The 22,231-nt window shown below is 38.3% G+C and overlaps 2 protein-coding genes across 24 annotated transcripts; one reads left to right on the plus strand and one right to left on the minus strand.

Moving 5' to 3' along the window:
* The first annotated feature begins 2,740 nt into the window (after positions 1–2,740).
* Positions 2,741–4,937, plus strand: LOC105043394 (protein DETOXIFICATION 49). The gene has a single exon (XM_010920921.3). It carries the CDS (start codon positions 3,144–3,146, stop codon positions 4,809–4,811), a length of 1,668 nt encoding a protein of 555 aa, XP_010919223.1. The 5' UTR covers positions 2,741–3,143; the 3' UTR covers positions 4,812–4,937.
* Positions 4,938–12,250: 7,313 nt separating this feature from the next.
* Positions 12,251–20,506, minus strand: LOC105043393 (uncharacterized). Of its 23 annotated transcripts, XR_012140739.1 has the most exons (5): positions 19,734–20,491; positions 17,697–17,767; positions 17,400–17,527; positions 16,557–16,590; positions 16,240–16,434 (listed from the first exon to the last, which is right to left on the minus strand). XR_012140739.1 is itself a non-coding variant. In XM_073255850.1 (4 exons), the coding sequence occupies exons 1-4, from the start codon at positions 20,199–20,201 to the stop codon at positions 18,252–18,254; spliced, it is 318 nt and encodes a 105-aa protein (XP_073111951.1). In that variant the 5' UTR covers positions 20,202–20,489; the 3' UTR covers positions 16,240–18,251. The 23 variants fall into 23 exon arrangements, 2 of the variants coding, with proteins under 2 accessions (XP_073111951.1, XP_029119904.1); XR_012140740.1 differs by lacking the exons at positions 16,240–16,434; positions 16,557–16,590 and adding an exon at positions 12,251–13,960; XR_012140741.1 differs by lacking the exon at positions 16,557–16,590.
* Positions 20,507–22,231: the final 1,725 nt, after the last annotated feature.

Here is a 22,231-nt window from a genome sequence, read left to right on the forward strand (position 1 = left end):
AAAACTATAAAAGCAAAGTGGTCTACCCAGCGGAGCATGTGTAGTGAGGGACTCTTTGATGCTTTAGTCAAATAAAACTTTTGAAAGACAAGAAAAGGCTTCAGAGAGGTAGAGAGGCAGTGTGAAAGAGTTGAAAGAGATCTTATTTAGAGCGCCCCCGGAACACAATATATAGACGAGGGTTGGAGTTCGTCACCGAATGGTTTAGGGCTATACACTGGTTGATAAAGTAATAAACCATGTATCTCGCTTGCACTTGTTGGCCATAGGAATTTACTGGGCATCATATTTATTAAGAAGCTAAAGCTAACAGTGATTATGACTGAGTTGTTGCTAGTTATGGGGAGAGTTTGAGATGCAGAGAACATTTTGTGCACCTTCTTGGGTCAACCACATAATAAGTTTTGAATGGTTGGCCCATAGCTAGATGGTGATCTTTCGTTAGTCAATTTCAAGATGTATTAGATATATTTTTAATTTAGATTATTATATTCATCATATAATTATGTTATTATTTTTGAATTATTGAGTTTATTGGATGGTGGTGTTATTATTTTTAGATGTTTTTGTTAGATCGATTGATATGAATTATATTATAAAAATTATGGATGATATATTTAATTTGATCATTTATATGTAAAAATTTTGAAACGGATAAAAAAATTATTTTTTGGCATCGGTCTCAATTATTTTTTTTTTTGATGATGATTATAATTTTTTATTTTAAAAATCATCCGACTTTGGTTTTGATCAGAAGGATGGTATTGGATTTCAATCTTTCCGGTAATTGTCCCCTGGATCCATCTTGTTGACATCACCGCACCAAAATATATTTTATAATTTTTTACCCCCTCCACGCCAATCATCTTAGAATTTAGTACGTTAAATTTTAGAATCCTTGTTATACCACCCAAATAGGAAGTTTCTAAAACCAAGTGGTCATAAAATTATTGATCTAGGACTGCCTATCGCATTTGTGAAGGTTTGCACGGGCATGCGTTTAATTCCACATGATCACTGGATGGATCTTGGAGTATAGATAGGATCAAAAAAATTCAAATAATAATTGCAAACTTATCTAGATGAAGTGTCTAAACAAGAAAAGGAATACAAGAATTTAGCTCGTACGGGGCACGGAATAATTAGTAGATATTTAGCTCGTACAGGGCACGGAATAATTAGTAGATACATTAGCCTTAAGCCTCACCTGAGCCAGTAATTGGCATCGACCGCTTACGCTGACAGCGGCAAGCAACTCCCAGAGTTTAGGCAATCTCCAGGAGTTCAAGAAGAGGACAATCGGGTTATTAGAATATATATGTTTAAGTGTAGGCATCAGTGGCCGCGCGAGCTCTACTGTTATCCAACTACTCAGGCCTATAAATTATCTTGTAATACCTAGTGTACTGCACTCTCTCCCTTAGTAAATCTTTAATGGAATCAAAACCTCACTGAATTGATTTCCCACGATGAGTCCACTAACAAAGCTCCAAGCTTTCTCTCTAAAACATCTACTCTACCAAGTGTCTAGAGTGCGGTGTTTATCTGCTGCCGATCACTGTTGGCTACTCCCACATAAGATTCGATTCCAAAGACAGCTATGCAGAGAATCGTAGTCACTAAAGTTAGTGGTTTATTTCTTCTAGTCGGATATTTTCAAGTGAACCTGTTTGACTATGGTAATGTTCGTATGTAGTTTTTTTTTTTTTTTTTTCACTTGTTTCTGTTCTTTTCGAGGTCCATGTTACTCTCGCATCTTGCCATGTTACAATCGTTATCTTTAGAATGTCTTTTAATGAGCAGGATAATTAACTATGGAGTGAATTACCCATGCCTTTCTGCTTCAGTAGGATGTGCGTCGCTAAATTATTAAGAGATAAGATGATCAGCAAATGGATAAGAGTGGGTAAAGAAAAGCACATGCTTAGGTAGATACCTACACGATGCTAATTGTCTAAAAAACTGGATGAAAGAATTGTATACCGAACATGGCGTGGATATTAAGAATACCGAAGAGACTGTTTAACAAAACGCAGAGACTCTGCTCTTCGTGGGTGTTTAGGTGGCTCATTCCATGAATGGGTCCCTTGATGGATGCAGATTGAGATCCCAATCGATCTCTGTGTTTGCACAGGAAAACTTACTTAATTACCCCTTTGGTTTTGATCCGCTATTCTTGGCCCAACATGATTGTAATGTGCTGGGATCGATCCAACGAAGAAACCGGCTCCTCTGTGGTGCGCATGATGCACCGTAGTATACGTCGTGCGAAGGATGACCGGCAAATAACATATGATGTATGCTAATTGTCCATCATGCACCGTGGAGGGTCCATGCTCTCCAATAAAAATGGCTGCAACCCCTTTCTCCCTACAGGGCGTAAATTAATGCTCTAATGGTGTATATGCTCGTCTAGCTAGCCAGCACCAACCCCTCTTGAAGTCAAATTATTTATTGCTATCAGAAAGTCAAATTTGTTGCCATTGAGAGACCTCGCTGCAAAATGAAGAGTTCTAAAGCACGATATCTTTGAATCGCTAGAAAGTTTTAATTTGCGCTAATTTTTGACCTTAGAATAATGCGTAAGCCAGCACTAATCACGCACCACGTATGCGTGTGCCAACATGCGCATATCAAAATTAAATAAATCTACAAAATAACTCACCGTTATCCTTTTCAGCTAGCTGCTTTGGGATTGGCAGGGCCACCTACGAAAGGAGTTCCTCAGGAACAACAACTCATGCGGATTTCCCCCCGTCGATATATATAAACCCCGGAGCTACGCCTAATTCGCCCCGGGCCTCTCGATCGTTTCCTTTCACACGGATAGTTTTGGGAGAAACGGAGAGAGAGAGCCGTTCACTCTTTCCCTCTCGTTTTCTTTCAAGGATTTGCAGGCCGAGCTGCTTTCCTCGTCTCGCTCGGGAGGGGTCTAAGACGACGAACGATACCCTCCAAGCAAAGCCGTGGGAATGTCTGCAGCCTAACAAAAACTCGTCGCCAACACCCCTCCCTTCTCTCTTGGATCAACCCTCTCTGCCCCTCTATAAATACTTATACAGCCAATCTCAACCTATTTCTGAAGTCCTCTAAACCCTTCTCTGGAAGCGAAGAAAAAGAATAGGCCAAACAAACACTCGGCCATGTGTAAAGCTAGGACCCCGGACTCTCCCTCGCCGTGCCAATGCGACCACCATGAAGAACCCCACGGCCTGCTCACAGTCCCCTTGGTCCAGATTAAGCAGCAGACGACCACGAGCCCATCAGAGGATGCTCCGATACTCAAGCCGAAGCCGCCTACCGAGCTAGCTCATGCCTTTGTGGAAGCCAAGTCTATATTAAGCCTGGCGGTCCCCATGGCTCTGACCGGCCTCCTCATCTACTCCCGCTCTATGATTTCCATGCTTTTCCTCGGTCGCCTCGGTGGCCTCCCCCTCGCCGGAGGCGCCCTCGCCATCGGCTTTGCCAACATAACTGGCTACTCTGTCCTCTCCGGTTTGGCAATGGGCATGGAGCCAATTTGCGGCCAGGCGTTCGGTGCCAAGAAGCTCTCCCTCCTCGGTCTCGCCCTACAGCGGAGCATTCTCCTCCTCCTCTCGGTTTCCATCCCCATTGCTTTCCTCTGGACCAACATGCGGCCGCTCCTCCTCCTCTGCGGCCAGGATGCGGCCATCTCCGCCGCCGCCCAGTCCTACATTCTCTTCTCCCTCCCTGACCTCTTCCTTCTGTCTTTCCTCCACCCACTCCGCATCTACCTCCGCTCCCAGTCCATCACCCTCCCCCTCACTTATGCCGCTGCCCTCGCCGCCCTGCTCCATCTCCCCATCAACTACCTGCTGGTCTCCGTCCTTCGCCTCGGCATCCCCGGCGTCGCCCTTGCCTCCGTCTGGTCCAACCTCAACCTGCTCCTCCTCCTCGTCGCCTATGTCTACCTCTCGGGGACCCACAAAAGCACCGGCGGCATAATTCCCTCCGCGGAGAGCTTCCGCGGTTGGTCCTCTCTTCTAAACCTCGCCCTTCCCAGCTGCGTCTCCGTCTGCCTGGAATGGTGGTGGTATGAGATTATGATCCTCCTCTGCGGCCTCCTCCTCAACCCCAAATCCACCGTCGCCTCCATGGGCATTTTAATACAGACCACTTCCCTCATCTACATTTTCCCTTCCTCCCTTTGTTTTGGCGTCTCTACTCGCGTCGGCAACGAGCTCGGTGCCAACCGCCCTCACCGCGCGCGGCGCGCCGCCTATGTCGGCCTCTCCTCCAGCTTCCTCCTCGGCCTTATTGCCCTCAGCTTCGCCGTCTCCGTCCGTCATGCATGGGCCCGGATGTTCACCGACGACCCAGCCATCGCAGTGCTCACCGCATCGGTGCTGCCGATACTGGGTATGTGCGAGCTGGGCAACTGCCCGCAGACCACCGGCTGCGGTGTCCTGCGAGGAAGTGCACGCCCGCAGGCCGGGGCCAACATAAACCTCGGCTCCTTCTACGCGGTCGGGATGCCGGTGGCCGTCGGCCTCGCCTTCTGGGGACGGCTCGACTTCAAAGGCCTCTGGCTCGGCCTCCTCGCTGCACAGGCCACATGTGTCGTGCTCATGCTCTCTGTCATCCACCGCACCGACTGGGACCTGCAGGCCGACCGTGCGCAGAAGCTGACCGGTGCAGCACGCGACGCCGGAATTCGCAACGGCCATTTAAACGAACCTGATCATGAAGAAAAACTGCACCAGCCGAAACCTAGCACGGTGGATGATGTAGCTGAGAAAGCCAATTTGGTGATTACAATCACGGTTCATCAATCTTCCACAATAACTTGAATCCCTGTGTATTTTTATTACTTCTTCTTTCCGTTTTTGTCTTTGTTTACTTGTATCGTAACGAGGATGTTAGTCATCATTAATATTACAAAGAGAAAGAGAAGAGTCCATTATAAACGTCATAAACTGTGCCTTTTCGATTGGTGTGTCTTGTAGATAAGAGTTGGAGAAAGGAAAAGAAAAAAAGCCATCTCCACTGTGTTATGACCTATGTTTTGGATGGTTTCTGTCGACGGCCGTAACATCTGAAGAGACGGCCGCGTGAAGACTCGGTCGCCGGCCATTCCAGAAGGACGAGTGCTCTCGTGCCAGAGCGAGTGGAATTTAGTAGTCTTTGGTGCTTCCAAGTTTGAACCTCTTTCGCCGGCCATCAACTACCATCGATTGGACTGTTCCACCCGCTGGTTGGTTGGTTGGTTAGAAATCTTTGACGCCGTAATGGAGTTGCCCGCGCTTTGGACTGGCGGGTCCGATGATTTAAATGGGTCCCCACCTACCTGCCAGTATCCAGTGGGAGGCAAACGCAATTTGGTCGCATGCACCTGTCTTAATTTGGGCCCGAAGTTTTGACCCACACGAATTGCTCGTCCGCTTCATTGGTTTGATTCTGACCAGATCCTCATTGGAGCTTTGTATAATTTAATTAATGGCCTGGAACCTGCGCTTTTGCGCATTTGAAACTTTGTTACGGTCTCATATACTTTGGTTAAAGCCAGCGAACCTGGCTTTAATAACTAACTTGTTTCAGAATTTCTGGTTTAGGATTTGGAAGACTCCCAAGCCCATAGGTCTGGATTTGATAGGTAGAACAGTACAGGTTAACTAGATTCGCGTTGGCGAGCCTAGATGGGAATTGCCAAATTACGTCTACGTTGTACTTAACTAGATGGCGATTGCATATTTAGTTCTATTATTTAATATATATGCCAGGAAAACTAGGGGAATAATTAGTTCGGATGGTGCTAAGGTTGCAGTGGGCTAGTCTCATTCCCAACTGGTGCGGAGCGGTGGAGCCCAGGAAAGATCCTTCCACTTTGAGATTTTCTCTTTGTAAGTCTTGGCCTGCTCGTCCTTTGATGCGTAGCTTTTGTTGCAGGCAGTGGGGCTCAATAAAAATGTTAGGAGGCTTTATAAAATTTTAGGAGAAGTACGTGTTGCACAGTCCTGCAACAACCAGGCAGTTTGTTGGAGAATCTACATGCAGAGAGCCAGGTGGAAATTTGCCTTAATGTATCCTACAGATCCCAAAGATCCACTTATGATCTGAACATGGACGTAATACATTGATTAAAATAATCTCTCCCTTGCACCTCTTAAAATCCCTTGAGAGTCAAACGATGGGTAGTATAATGGTATTCCAGACCGCCAAGGGCCAACCATACATATTCTAGTACGTTAGAACATCTGTTAGAAGGCCTTTACTCGATTAGAAGTGGATATTTAATAGGTTCTGACTATCAATTATTAGCAAAGCCAATTAGTGTTCCGATTGGATGATACTTTTAAACAATTAAACTACCGGGGGAATTGAAAACTTAAAATTCTCTCCACCCAATTCCAACCAAATTCCAATTCTTTATTTTGTTTGGTCTTACATTGGATAGGAAAAAAATTGAGAAGAATTTTATATTAAAAATTTTTCTCTTGGGTTTTCCCGAGGCCTAAGAGTTTAATAGTTTTAGGCCTAATCACACATGCATGCATAGTCCAATCTGGCTCATCCGAGCACACGCACCGCGTGTGCGGCTGTGGTGGATTGAGATATGCAAGAAAAAATTCTCTCCTCTCCTATTCTAATTTCTTCAAGAGTCGGAAATCATTTTAGGACAATCTGGTTTGTAAGTTTTTTTATTGATTTTAATATTAATTTGATAATAAATTTTAGTTATTAATTCAATTGAAATGTAATTAGCCTCTGTGGAGAACAAAATTACATTAGGTATTCCTAGCATGTTCCACCATATTTTCTTTTCTTTCGATCCCTATCTATAAATATGATGGTTAATTTCTTTGACATCTTTTTGTGCCATCAACGAATCGCTGCATCTGCTCGTCATCATTCTTCTCTTATTTAATCATAACTTACGATGCGGAACCTTGATTCTGAATCAGAAGCAGTATAAAATAAATAACTCCGATTCTTAACGCCAAAAGCCACTTGCACGTCGCAGCGTCTCCTTTTAAATTCTTAAACCTAGAGTTTTCTTCTCAAGGTCATAGTTTCAGATATGCAACTAATACATGTGCTAGCTCTCATTGTAACGTAAGGGATGACATCTCCTATGAAATACCTATGCAGAGATTATAGACGATAGAGATTACTTCAACTGAGCTCAACCAATCAACGTTTTCCAAACCTAAAAGTCAGATCCTAACTTGGGATGCAGTAATCTTGTTTTCCTTTCAATTCTTTCGTTAACTTTGGCTTCAACTGCGACGGTTGCATAATCTCGTGGAGGAAACTCGATCACCGTCATAGATCTTGCGCTATTTTGGTTTGGTAGAGTATTAAAAATATTCACAGAAAATCCTAGCGGCTGTTTGTGTAAGAGAGAAATTAAGACTTATTTAAAATAGAAAAATTGCAAGATCTACTCATTAGAACAGCCTCGGTCAAATTTTTGAAAAACAAAAGCACTAATTCTGAACCTTAAACCTCTTTTGACAAAAAGAAGTAACGTCTCACATTTGCAGCTGGTCTACCAGGGACAAGATCCCATGGCGAGTATATCTATCCAAAGAAACACAGCTAGTCCAACATTTATCTTAAACTATACGATTAAGGGTGGGTCAAAACACTGTCGACATGGTCAATGGATCTTCACATTCCCGTAGGTAGTTAATCTTAGCCCAATGTTTCAGCGCCCAGGTTGGGTCAATGCAGGCATAGTTTGGTCAAATAAGCTTTACGTTCCTTGGGATGGTCATCGCACGGCTTTTAACATGCAAAAGGTACAAACGGAGGATGCTATTCTAATCAGCTCCCTCGTATTTGGGTTGGATGAAGGGAGGAGTACGGTCCAAGAGAAGAGCGATTGCAAGCTACTAGTTGGATGGAAAAGGAGGGACGACTCCCGGGCGTGTCTTGTAGGAGCCGGCAGCGAGCGCGAGCACGGGCGCGCTTAGACCCGCTTGCGTCTCCGCCGGCGCCCACGCCCGTCCCCCTTGACCTCCCTTTTCTTTCTTTTTAATCAGATAAAATATACATAAAAAATTAAAAAAAATAAAATATTTAAAGCAATTGCACCGAAAATTTCTTTGCATCTCTCCAAGTATTATAACACTACCCAATAATCAACTCTCAAATTCAAAGAATCACCCCTCGCCAGCGCTGTGTTCGCTGGTCCACATATTGAATTCTATCGTCTATAAGTGTTCTCCACTAAATTAAGTTAGATGATGTATTGGCTTCCATGGAAGCGTGCTGACCCTTTTTTTTGTTTTGTTTTTTGAGTAATTTAGTGGCTGACTTTCTATCGACGAATCAAAGCTTATCTTGCAACATTTTTGTTTGCACGCGGAAAACTTCTTAAATTATGGTATGGCTTAAGAAAATCAGAAGGATTCTCTATTGCTGTGCCACCCTAGTCACGCGTTCTGAATAAGCTTGTGCAATCAAATAGCCTACTTTTTGTTGCGCAGAACCTCTGCCCCATTAGTACTTGCATGATGCGATTCTCTAGTGGCCGAACCAAGTAAAAAAATAAACTAAAATCAGGAAACATAGCAAGTAATGTGCAGGATATAAATCTTGACTTGCTTATTCCATTTATGATCTTCAAGAGTGATTGGCAGTAAATTTAGAATGGAGGAATTATGATTCATGAGTGTAGAAGTTCTGAATGGATTTGTGAGTAGTAGGTTCGTCTCTTTTTATTTGAAATATTTGGTTTTATGCCCCTCTGACATATACTTTGGAAGAAATAAAATTTTGGATTTGTTTATTTTGATATTGTTGTGGTGTGGGAGGAAGATCATCATTATGTATGCAGGAGCGAGTCATAAGCTCTTGACCACAACATATATAAAAGCTTAAAATTTATGCATCAAGCTTGGTTATGTGTACATGATATATGCTTTCAACAAATAAATAAATAAAAATTCGTTTTATATTTTTAATTAATAAAAATTTCACATCCTTGAACCAGTTGGAGCATTTGAAAGATAAACAAGTCACTTTGTGCTTTGGAAGCATCGTTCATATGATAATTTTATTAGATAAGGAGGTAAAACATTTTCTCAAATATTTGTAGGGCATGTGATCTACTTCTAAATTCTTGTCATTTTAAATAAAATAAAACTAAATGACGTTAACATATTTGCAAGCACATTTAATTCTATATCATTTCACGTAATGCTATTTCTTAGAAAATAATAAACTAAAATTGTATGATATAAATCTTTAAGTTGCCATGGGCTTCAAAAGGAGTGGAAACCTAAAGGCTAACGTCTAAAGGGGACCGTCGGGAAGGAATAAAAAGGCATAAGAAGTTTTTGTTGGAAACTTGCAACCAAGCTCAAAGTCAGTGCGTTTCTTGTTTTGTACTCAGAGTGCAAAATATTACAACATCCTTACAATTCATATACATGCGTATGATTGAAAGAACGTTGAACATGACAATATTTGAAAAGTTTTATGAATATGATATTACTGGAACATGCTTGCTCATTTCCGTTCCAAATCCTTTTCTAAAGAAAAATGATATATTGTGATAGTTTTTCTTTGTATAGCTTCCTTGTACCCATCATCATTGTTATGTCTAATAAAACTAGAATGGGCATGGCCAAATTGTTGTCCTCAAAAACATCATCATTGTCCTATAGCAGTAATTAAGGGTGAATGAGCAGCTTGAGCTCAAGCCGGGTCTAAGCTCAGTTTGACTCGACTGTTACCGAGCTCTAATAGTTCGGATAATTTTTTAAGTGGAGTTCAAATAGCAAAATATTTGGCTCGAAAGCTTGAGAGTATAATAAAAAATATATATATTTAATAATATTATATTATATTTATAATATATTATTAATTTAATAATTTAAAATATGATATAATATTTATTTTATGTTATTTTTTTTAATTATGATCTAGGCTTAAATTCAAGTTTGAACTTAAACTCAAGTATATTTGATTGATATTCAAGTCGAGTCGATTTTGAGTACCATTTTTTCTTTCAAAATCAAATTGAGTTTAAGCTTGAATATTAAGATTCGATCAATCTTGAGTTAAATTTTGAACCCAAGTATTTTGAATTGACGAAGCTCGAGCCTTTACCTACTCGACTCAGTTTGGCTCTATTGCACCCCTTGTAGTATTATAGGTACTTAATCATAATTCAAAATTACAAATCGGGAGAGAGGTTGCATGAGAACAATTACCGACTCTCTAGCTATTTATTGGTATAAACAATTTTAACCACCACTCTTATAAAGTGATTCTCCAATCACAAACCATGCCCTCAACAGGAATCAAGATGTTTGGTAACTGATGTGTAGAATATCAATTTTTTCTTTTTTTCCAGGAGGGATATCATCAACTCTGTCTTCTTAATCATATATAATTTTCTATTGGAAATGGCATTACATTTGATGATGATGGAATCATATCTTTTGTTCTGAATAGAACTATGCATTACTAGATTAACTCGTTAGTAACATTCTGTTCTAGTATGTTCCCTTGATACATGCTACATATTGACGAATTAAGCTTAAATCTCAGTGATTTGATACAAGAAGTTAACTTACATTTGCAATACATTACTTAACATGGATACATAATTTACACCATAAAAAAATTAATAGATAAAATTTATTTTTTCAAATTAATTGAAATCTTTGAACTAGTTATGATAAAATAAATTGAATATTACAATATTTGCAGGATAGCATATATCAGAGTCGATCAATCAATAATTATGAGTTTACTAAACCAGTGGTATAAATAATGTTTTCTTATAAGCTATATGACTTTCTTCAAACTCCTTCCTGTTGCAACCAAATAGGATCAATATGACCTTTAACATATCTGTTAAGTGCATTTGAACCTACGGGTGTTTGTTAAAAAAAAAGATAAAGTCAAAATTAATTCTTGCAAATAAGAACATATTTTAAGTTGTAATGGGTTCATCAGGAGTGGGACCAAAATCTTGAAGGAGACCAAGGGAGAGGAGATTAGGAAAAGTATAAAATAGGTTTTGGTCTAGAACTTAAAATGGAATTTAGAAGTCAAAGAAATTTTATTTGGTAAGAAAAAAGTCAAAGAATATATTGGTTGGTACTCAATACCTATACTTTTAGAATTGGTATGATATGTAGATGATCCGAAAATGAAGATAATAGTTTGAAGAGATCATACATGAATGCGATGTTAGTATAGAATATTCTTGATAATCATGCTCTTTTTGACACATTCCTGATAACCAGAGTTTTCTCTTTTAAGTCATTCATTCTTATCGTTATTGTTCAATTCAAGTTTTCTTCTCTGAGTGAAATACTTCAATTGTAGACGTATCCTTCTTTATATAGGATTCGTTTGACCTTAAAATTGTGCCGTTGGAAACTCAATTTTGGAGTAGGTTGACGCATAAAATACCTTGAAAAGTATAAGATTGTCTTTGCTTTCAAATTTGGAATAACATTCAAAAAGTCATCAAGTTTGTTGTTTTGCAGCAATGTTGATAAAGACTACAATTGTGTCGGAATTGGTATACATGCAGATGATTAAAAAAATATGCAAATAATAATATTGGAGGGCTTGTATGCATATGATGCTACTTAAATAGTTAAATATACTTGATGATCATGTCATTAAATGCACTCATGATAATTAGGTTACCTCTTATAAGTGATTCCTTGAGATAATATTGATAAATAATACAATTTGCCTCCTTTGAAGGTATACTTTTGATAGTCGACATCCTTCTAAGGGTTTGGTACATGATAGGATTCCTTTTGGAAAGGATCTATAAATTTATACTCAAAATGTTCTGCCAAATGAAAATTATTTATATCTTAAAGTAATCACTAAATTGTCCATTGCAGCTAGAACATTGCAAGTATTTTAAGATTATCAAAAAACAAGAAGTCCTCTTTACAAGATTGGTAGTACGAAACCAATTCACCAAGAATTTCATAGCACCAAAGTTGAAATAACAATATATAGATATTCTTCTAATTCTTAAGTTATTTTTGATATTTTCCTTGGCCAAATTATTTTCTATATAATTCTTAGTAAACAAACTGATCACGCACTGTTTTATTATTTGAAATTTATTTACATATCGACTATTAGCTTATAAACTATTTGTGATTAGTTTAATAAGCTCCGATGAGTTACAGTTAATGAAGCTATTACAAATTGTAATGGATTTCGCAAGTGGAACCCCTAAGCAAGAGGTTAGTTGAAAAAGCATTAAAAAGTGATTGATTTTGGTCTTTTAATCACATTCAAGAAGTCAGATCATTCGTTGGTTTATATTCAATGAACATAAAAAATTACAACATTCTTTTAATTGCTACACAATATGCATGATTAAAAAGAATACAAATATAACAGTATTGAAGAGATCATAAGAATGGCAAGTTCCTTGAACATTTAATGATCATGCCCTTGTTGACGCATTGGTGAAACCAAACCGTCCTCCTTTGAATAAATTTACACCAACCGTTAATGTTCCATTTGCATTTCATTATGAACGAAATACTTTACTTGTTTATTTATCCTTGTTTATAATGCATAGGAACTCGTTTATACCCAACTTGTTTATTTATCACAAAAGTTAAATGCCAAAATTTTCCTTACCATAGACATTCTTGTAATGAGTTGGTTAATGATTTTTCTTTTTCTTAAATAAATGAATTTCATATTCATATCCTAGGTGTCCTCTATAATAATTAGATATGAGCTATCTATTGTTAACAACAATAATTTTGATCACAATTGGAGCTAGAACAGGTTTAATTGCTTTAAGACTACCTCAAGATGAACCAAACATATGATTCCACTTTAAGAGGTTGGTGTGAAGACAACTCATTGAAGGTTTGTTGGCACCAAATTGGAAGACATGAGATGTTTTTCTATGGCATAATAACAATATTATCCACATTATAAAAAAGTCATAAATTATTGTTAATTTTGCCAAATGATTCTCCAAATAATTCTTCATAACAGGACAAATCCAAGAACTATTTAGTTACTGACACTTTATTCAAGATCTTATGATTTATTCATGACTGACCTAGGAATTATTCATAAATGATAATTCAAGGAAGCCATGCATCACTAGCAGGGGAATTGTTTTACCATTCTTAGATCTTTCACACCTGTGTCCATATAAGAAAATAAGTAAATAGTCCAAGAACCTTATATTATTTATTTTTATGTTTTTACCTTATGATGGTCCCAATCTTTTCTAAACTTTATGGGAATTTTTAATTTATGCTAATTGTGAACCAATTATCTGTAGCTGAATTGTTTCCAAATCTGACTGGCTTAGAGAATGCCAACTAATATTTTTTCTATGAGACCATGCTCCTTTCCGTCCAACATGAGCATTGCAACAAGTTGTTTTTAGAATTGAACATAACCTATGATTCTTTCATTCCCATGGCATACTGATGCCATATCATTTTGAACTGCAAGGAAATAATCATCTCAAAAAAAAATCAAACAATGACATTTATACTTCCATCTAACAAAGTATTTTGAATCTTTCATTCCCATGTGTGGCAAAGGTTGATACGGGTAAATAAAAATAAACGCCAATCTAAAGATCCCTGACAGATGTGGAAGAATAAATCAAAATAAATGAGAGCTTGCGCACTGATAGAATCTAAAGGTGAGGCCTGGGCAATGTCTGCAAGGGTCGTATTTTCTCTCTCATTCCTTTTCCTTTTTCAGATAGTTGAGCATTCAAGGCTGAAATCAAAGGTTACCTTTTGCTAAGTCATAAGACCTTCTAAACGTTGGCCACGAGGGCCAAAACTTCAAACATAAACTACAGCCCATCGTAACGGGACAAATCTCATTAGCATCATGGCCACTTACAAAAAGTAGGTAGAAGCCACCTTGGGCGAAGCCAAGTCAATAAGCTAACGTGCCTTCCATTCCGGGATGGCAAGGGGCGGGTTTGGAGCAGGTTAGCCCTTTCCATAATCTGTTTCATGAGTTAGATATATAGATCTGTTTTACTCCATCAATTTTTGATGAATTTATAAACTTGATCCAAACCTTTCACATTTTCAAAAAGTTGAATCAGGACCTGCTTTATGAAAATCTATTTAAATTTAAATAAATTTATAAAATCTAAATTTTCATTATTGACATTATTTTTTTTCAATCTGCTCCGCTCCAACCAATCCCAATCCCAATCCAACCTGCTCTGTCCCAACCCAACCCCCACCCCCCTCCCCCCGACATGTTATGTGTCTTTAATCTATTGATAGATCTCATCTCATAAACAAATTTTTTATCAAAATTCTTATATCTCTATATTATCATAAAATAATAATTCAATCATTTATTCAAGCGAAAAACCAAACCAACAATGTGTGTGTATATATAACTAATAGTACTTTGGACTTTTTACATATGGGGTGGGTTCGCGGGGTGGAGTGGGGCGCATTTGTAGGATAGGGATGGGGCGCATTTGTGGGGTAGGGCTAGAGTAAACCCTGATCCACTCCATCTCACCAACCGATTTATTAATTTTTGACCCGACCTACCTCTTGATCCATTTAGCCGATCCATTGATCTGTCTCATCATGGATTGGAGCGGGTCAGATTCGTGGGTTATCTGCCCCATTGCCATTCCTATTTCCATCCAGCCAGTTGTGATTTCTAACCAGTCTAGTTCACCATAAACAGATTGGGCCCAAGGCCTAGGTTATATGAGAATTGAGATCCAATAATGAATTATGGCCATCAATCACTACATTAGAAAATTTGCTAAAGAACACAAGACTTCAGGGACGCGAATAAATTTTCCTTGAAAGATTATTAAAAGTAGAAATCACAGAATGAACAGGAATATTTTTGTCAATATATTTAATAAAAGCAAGGAATATGATTGAATAATGAATGCGATCATTTATTGGTAATTTTTCTTGATTTACCCCATGCGTTTAGATGTAATTGGATAAATTGCACTGGCAAATGTCATAACTAAATTATAATTATTAAAAATAACTACTTTGATGCTTGCAATTGCCAGTACAGGCTACATTAGAACTTTAAAAAGGAAAAAGGCCCAAATCTTCTAATTAGCACTGCAGCCAATTTTGCCTACAGCCCTAGTTATAAGATTTGTTGCAATGTGAAACAACTTCTAGAGCCTCATACCAAATGTTGAAATTTACTGCAGATTCACAATATTAAATATATATTAGTTATTCTAATAAACATGTTATAGATTTTAATTTATTATATAATAATATACATAATTATTATAATATCAAATAGATTTTATATTACTAATGTTAATATAATAATCATAACTATAATATTACTAAAAAAAATGTTGTTATTATTATTATTATTATTATCATAGTATACCTATTTAATTACCATAATTGTTTCATAATAATCCTTATTATAATCTATACAACATTATAATAATAATCAACATGTTCTAATAAATATTATATAACAATTATTTGTCACAATAACAAAATATATAACTATATTATGATCATAATAGCATACTTAACTATTACAATATTAAATCATTTTATAGTGACTTAATTGCTGCATCAATTATTATCCTCATAATTTAATAGTAGTATTGTTTTTTGATAATAATTAAACAAATAATATGATATTCAAAAAAAGCATATGACTCCTAGTATTATGATCATAACATATTGAATTATTATTATCATAATGATTCTTATTATAATCTAATTAGTATTATAACAATAATTATAAATTGTATTATAATAAATATTCCACAATAATTATATCTTATTACAGTAAGATATATTATAAATAGATCAAAAATTATAATAATACATTCCATTAGTACAATATCAAATTATTTTATAGCAGTCTAATTACTATAATAATTATTATAATAAATTTCTAATAATAACTTTTCTTTTCTAATTATAGCAATAAGATGATATGTTATTATATTATAATAGAAAAAGTAAGCCTTCCAAGAAGACGACCTTACCAAATCATTCACATTATTTTAACTTTCTTTCGGCATCATATAAACAAAAGGCTGCAATTGCATTTGCAGTTTTCAACCGTAAAAATACCAAACAGAAATGATTTCTGTAACTGCTATTCCAATTGCAGCATTTTCAATTGCAGTTTATATTTAAATTGCATGTCATTGAATTGCAGGAATAGTAATCTCAGCAACATTTCCAATACCACAGTAAAAATGATAATTAACACCTCACAAAGATGTCTTTGCTTATGGTACCTTAATTCTAGAAGAAGAAAATCAAATTTCCAATTACTGACAAAGTTATCCTGAAGAAGCTACCATGACTGTAAGCAGAAAGAACATGTCCTGACTGCCTGAAAGTCTTGAATGGATGTTCCCATACTAAGAGATGATACAATTTCGTATATTCAATGGTTCACTACATCACTGATTTCTCTAGTTCTTAAGCTTGATTCCTGTTCACATGAAATTATGCTACATGAACAATAATTATACCTTTCCATCCACCATATGATCTTTAGATGAGCACCAATTCATGCAAAACTGATACGAGGTTAGCTCAAGTCATAAAACCAACCTGTGCAGTGGCCTACCCATACAGCGGATAAAACCTGCTGAGGCGAAACAGATTAAACACCACTGAACCATGCATTAATTAGTGCTACCTTGTACTTTCTGCACACACGGCTAACAGCCAGAACAACTACATTCGACACAAATAAAGTAACTTGCTCACCAAGTGGTTAATCAACTGATGCAAAGCAAACAACATGCTAATAGGCTTAGTGTAACTTTAACTGGCTCTGGAAACCTCAATTGCAACAACTGCGCCAAAACAGTTGGCACACAAGAGGAACCAGAAACCAGAAGCTAGGATCACCCAACCAGGTAAATGGACCGGATGTATTCTAATCACATTAAGGAGCAGATGACTAGAGACATGGAAATGGCCAGGAAATTTTAAGCTGTTTAGGATTGGCCCCCAGGGTTTGAACATGGATAATAATTTCAGAGCGAATCGTCTCTTAGAAGTTCATTTGCTGGCCAGCAACTGTGTAAAAGGACCCAAACTGTGCCATTAGCACTCTGGTCAAATGAAAACAATGAGTTGCAGGAAAATTTGCAAAACTCAAAGGAAGAAGCACAGCGTTCATATATTAAATATAATTTTTATTCATTTGGACAATTTATTAGCCTTTTTCCGATGGCTGATTAAAAAAATTCCCAAATTCCATCCCCGCAATGCACCATTGTGTGATTATAAGCCTTTCATAATTAGTTAATCGTCAAAAAGGTAAGATTACTAAGTGCAATTTCTTAAATACCTCAAGTCCCAAAATATGAAAATTTCAACTTGATTTTGCAAAGCCTGAAATTATAGCTAGAATGCCAAAACCATAAATAACAGCTGAACAAGTACCTCGTTCCCTTCCATGGCTGATATAATAGCATAAAAGCTCTTCAATAATACATCTCATTTCCCATCCAGCTGTTAGTCAACATTATATTCCTCTGAATATCTGGTCCTGAATGACTGGTAATCTGTAGCTACATGGGAATGAGATTAGAAAATAAAAAGTGAACATTATAACATAAGAAAGAAAGGTAATGCTGCCTGATCCTTGAACTTTATCAGTTTGTAAGTTAAATCCACAGCTTGAAGCCGCAAAAGAACTCGCTGAGCGAAAATTCAACCCAAGCATACCATGATGATTACCTGAGCAATGCTACATATCGGGAATCTGCACAATTTAGCAGCTTCATCTCAGATCTTTCCATGGTGAACAACTGCATCATCACCAACAATGTCAAGATAGAACATTCAAATTCAGTAAGTAAACCTGAGGCAGCAGACAATCAGAAATAAGTTAAGAAACTTTCCAGTATTCAATAATTAGGACTACCCCTCTTCTTGAGCTGGGCAAATAGGGTTGAACCATGATGGACGTAATTGGGGTAGGCTAGACCTGAGGCAGCAGACAATCAGAAATAAGTTAAGAAACTTTCCAGTATTCAATAATTAGGACTACCCCTCTTCTTGAGCCGGGCAAATAGGGTTGAACCATGATGGACGTAATTGGGGTAGGCTAGACCTGAGGCAGCAGACAATCAGAAATAAGTTAAGAAACTTTCCAGTATTCAATAATTAGGACTACCCCTCTTCTTGAGCTGGGCAAATAGGGTTGAACCATGATGGACGTAATTGGGGTAGGCTAGCCCTCTCCATGCCTATACCATAAGGTCTTGAACATTATCCACGATCTCAACTTCTTTACCTATCCCCACCTCTATGGTTCAGGTGGTTGCCATTTCTTCTTTCTTCAGCATCATGAACAGCACATCCACCAAGATAATCCAATACATCAACTTGCTCCATGCTTAAAGAAAATATAATGAAGAAAAATAAAAACCTGGAATTCCGGACACACAAGTTCCTGCTGCATTGAGTGTTAGTAATGAAATAAATTAACTTGTTAGGAATTATGCAAAATTAAAAGAAGTATGTTGTATCATAAAAAGTTCCCAAGACTTGAAGGTTGAAACGTAATAATTGTAAATCTATGAGGCCGAACCATTAATCCATGAAAAAATGGTGATGAATTTGACACAAATCCATGATTACCTTGATAAGCCATAGCACATTAACATGTGTTTTCTCATTCACAACCCAAAGCAAGGCCGTGATATTCCAGAAAAGCAAAAATAGAAGAAGAAGAAGAAGAAGAAGAAGAAGAAGAAGAAGAAGAAATAGTGGAGTTCCATTTGTAACACAATTTCATCATAGGTGCAAGAGACAAGCATGATGCACAAAGGATACTCAAAGTTGACTTGCATGAAGATGTCTCATCAATTGAATTCTAACTATAAATACTATAAAGTGAACAATTCTCTACCAACTCTGGCAATTTAGTTGGACAACAATTTCTAAAGAAATTCAAGCTCAGTTGCCATCTGACATCTTCATAACGTCAACCTTGTCTCTTTCAATTATGATTGATTTCAGCAACTCTCACACAAATAGGTCGAAACTTATATCACTTTTGCCTTTACACTACAAGACAGCAAGTAGAAACTTGTGAACTTAAGATATAGGCCATGCATACCCTAACAACCTCTTCTTCATCAAGGTCAGCTACAATGTTAGGTAAATGTTAACACGGGCTCAAAGAATGACACCAAATTCCCCCACTTCTATGCTATGAATAGAGCTACACCTCCATGCTCCCTTCTACTCAATGCCTAAAAACATGAGCTCCTAGTTGAAATTTTCAGGCTGCAAGATATGATTTCCACCGACAATTATCAACAAAAATGAACCAAATAGGCCAAGCATCTCCCCGTTCCTTTTTATGAAAGAGCAGAATGAACAAGGGAAATGTTTCTTCTTACATTGCTGCCATGCAGGAGCTGGAGGGAAGTAAACAGCTTTGGTCTGATTCACGAGTTATGTTTCCAAATTCACTTGAAGAAATAAAAGCATATTGTTAGCTTGATAGATACAGATATGGATATATAAGTAATCAAGCATAGCCTCCTGCATGGAAGAATGAACATGTAATAAAAGAATTGTCCTCATATTGGTAGCCTCCCACGTTTTAAATGCATCCTGCCTTGAATTAAACTGAAGTAAAAATTCCTTCTGATCCTAACAATCAAGATATTTTCCATATGGTTCAACATGCCTCCCAAATCTCGTATCCTAGTGTTGAATGGGAGAAAGAAGGTGGAGACAATTGGTTCAATTGTTTTTTACCTGCAACACCACAGCATGTACTTGCAGACTCTTCCGGCACCTTCTGAAAAGCTGTGGCAGGCCCAAGGAAGCAAGTGAATTCTGGGGTTTTTCGAGAAAGAAAGGATCGAGAGGAGGGAGAGAGGAGAAATAATCATAAAACATACGATCCGAAATACCCCATATATCATGAGTAAAGGGAATCCACGGTCGCATATAAATATGAATTTAGTTTTTAAAATTTAGGACAAGAAAAATGCTAAACTTCCATCATTTTTCTTTTTTTTGAAAAAAAAAAGATCAAGAATCCTGAAATCATGTCAGAGAAAGAAAAGTAGATCAAGCTTGCCGTTCTCATACCATTACCCCACTATCAAGAAAAGGGGGGGAACAGATGAATCATGTCTTGAAATCCAGGTAAATCAATAGCAAAGAACAAGAAGACTACGCAAATATGTACATGCATACGAAAAATGAAGATTGTAGCATCACAGATCGCCCTAGAGTTTTCGCAGAGATTAATCACCAATGATCGCAGTCAGGAAGGAAACCCTAGACCGATTCGAGCAGGCAACCGAGGAAGAGAAAGTTGAGCAATTGGATGAGGAAATCCAAGAGACTTTTCACCACCGCAGCCATCACACCGCCGCCGATCTATTCGGAATCGGAGTGAAGGGGATTCGCAAAGTGACCGAGCGCATTGGAGTATGAGATAAGAAGGATGTGGCAGTCGAGGACCGCCCGGCCCCCCGAGGCTGACGCGGCGATGTTCACGGGTTCGATAAGAAGACGACAGAAATAAATGGATGGAAAAAAAAAAAAAAAATCATAACAATTACGTGATCTAATTTTTAAAATATTATCATTTTATTTTTTTAGATAAAATTTTTATTTTTTATTTTTTTTTATTTTTCTCCTTCGTCACTCCCTTCAAACTCCCTATCATTTTCTACACCATCATTAGCACCTTCATCTATACTTGCCATCTCCAAACTCTCTGTCATATCCACTAGTGCCACCCAAATAGCACGCCATCACCGTTGCTAACCACTGCCATCCCCGATGCCATCGCCACCTCAAGCCTCCTTAAGAACCACCTTTGCATCTGTGGAAAGGAATAATGGTAGCGAAGTGGTGGGCTTAAAAGATAGTAAATACTATAAAGTGTCGTAAGCTAGGTGTTGGAGTAAATCGATCGATTCTTGATTTTGGTCATCACGACTCCGACTGTGTATCGACTGATCATACGATTCCAACTCTTCATCGATTGATTGAGTGAATTACATCGATTTATTGTCGACTGACCGACTAATAATTCGACTACTACCAATCGACAGCGAACGACTTAGACCGTCGGCATAACAAAACTACTGATCGACGGTCGCTCATAGAGTCTACTGACATATAGTCGGTTCTATCGATATATGACTGGCTAATCTGCTCAACATACCATAACCGTCACAAACGGTTATCAACCACGTATCACAGCTATTAAGAAAAATTAACACTCCACTAATTTCATATTTATGGCTCGATAATTTAACATCATAAAAAGTGAGATCATTGCTCGACGGTTACACCAAAATCATCTATAAAAAAGGGATAAGTGAGCAGAACGGGTAAGCGAGCTCGAGGCCAGAACTCTGCTACTTTCTGCATTCAAAAATTACTGTTCACCAACTTTCTTCTCTAACTTAAGCATCGGAGGGTTTCCGTCGGACACCAATCTAGTCTGTGTAGACGATGTCTTGCAAGTGCTTATTCTCGATGACAGACGACAGAGAGTTGACCGCAACAGATTGGTACGTCAGGAAGGGAGAAATATCATATACACCATGACGAAGATCAGAGCCTAATGTTCGACTGCAATTGGATCAGCGAGGTACTCTTTCCGTTGGGAAGAGGTTCCTCCCCCTCCTCCAGTAGTAGAGCCTAGTTCCTCATGTCCCGTGATTACCACGGACGTCCAGATTGCTACGCTTATGCAGCAAATGAATGTTCTCACAGAGGCAGTCAAAAGCTTCCAACAATAACAAACCCAACAGCAGCCGCCAGCGGAGCAACCGGTGGCACAATTGATGCTGTCCAAGCACAGCCGCTGTCATCCACGGCAATCACCATCTCCTTCTTCGAAATGACCATCTCGGCTCTCCCATCGAGATGAACAGTGATATTTTTGGTACTCTCACCATGCCACCCACCACTCGCAGCATTCCTCTCCTTTTCATCTCGACCGTATTAGGAAGGAGAAATGACTGCGGATACCTTCTGCTTCTCTTTCAAACTCGTCGGGGGGTTCTACCCTCGGAGTTTTCAGCAACGGCGGTTCGACGACTACGAACTCAAGTTTCAGAAAATCAATCGCCGACTCGTCTAGCTTCAGGTGGAAGGTCGGAAGTCCTCTAACGACTACGACTTTCACACCGCCTAGCCTCTCTCTCGGTACATTTTGGACGAGCCAATCCCATCTCGGTTCAAGATGCCGCAAGTGGAGCCACATGACGGCTCCACCGATCTGA

This window comes from Elaeis guineensis, chromosome 4, assembly GCF_000442705.2.
Source record: "Elaeis guineensis isolate ETL-2024a chromosome 4, EG11, whole genome shotgun sequence".
Classification (NCBI taxonomy): Eukaryota; Viridiplantae; Streptophyta; class Magnoliopsida; order Arecales; family Arecaceae; genus Elaeis; species Elaeis guineensis.

Excerpts from the sequence above, each read along its gene's own strand:
- LOC105043394 (XM_010920921.3), top strand. The coding sequence starts at position 3,144 with ATGTGTAAAGCTAGGACCCCGGACTCTCCCTCGCCGTGCCAATGCGAC.
- LOC105043393 (XM_073255850.1), bottom strand. The coding sequence starts at position 20,201 with ATGCTACAATCTTCATTTTTCGTATGCAT. Across the intron at positions 19,785-20,172 it reads TCTTCATTTTTCGTATGCAT|CTTTTCAGAAGGTGCCGGAA; the intron begins GTACATATTTGC and ends GGCCTGCCACAG. Across the intron at positions 18,418-19,369 it reads AGCTCCTGCATGGCAGCAAT|CAGGAACTTGTGTGTCCGGA; the intron begins GTAAGAAGAAAC and ends CACTCAATGCAG.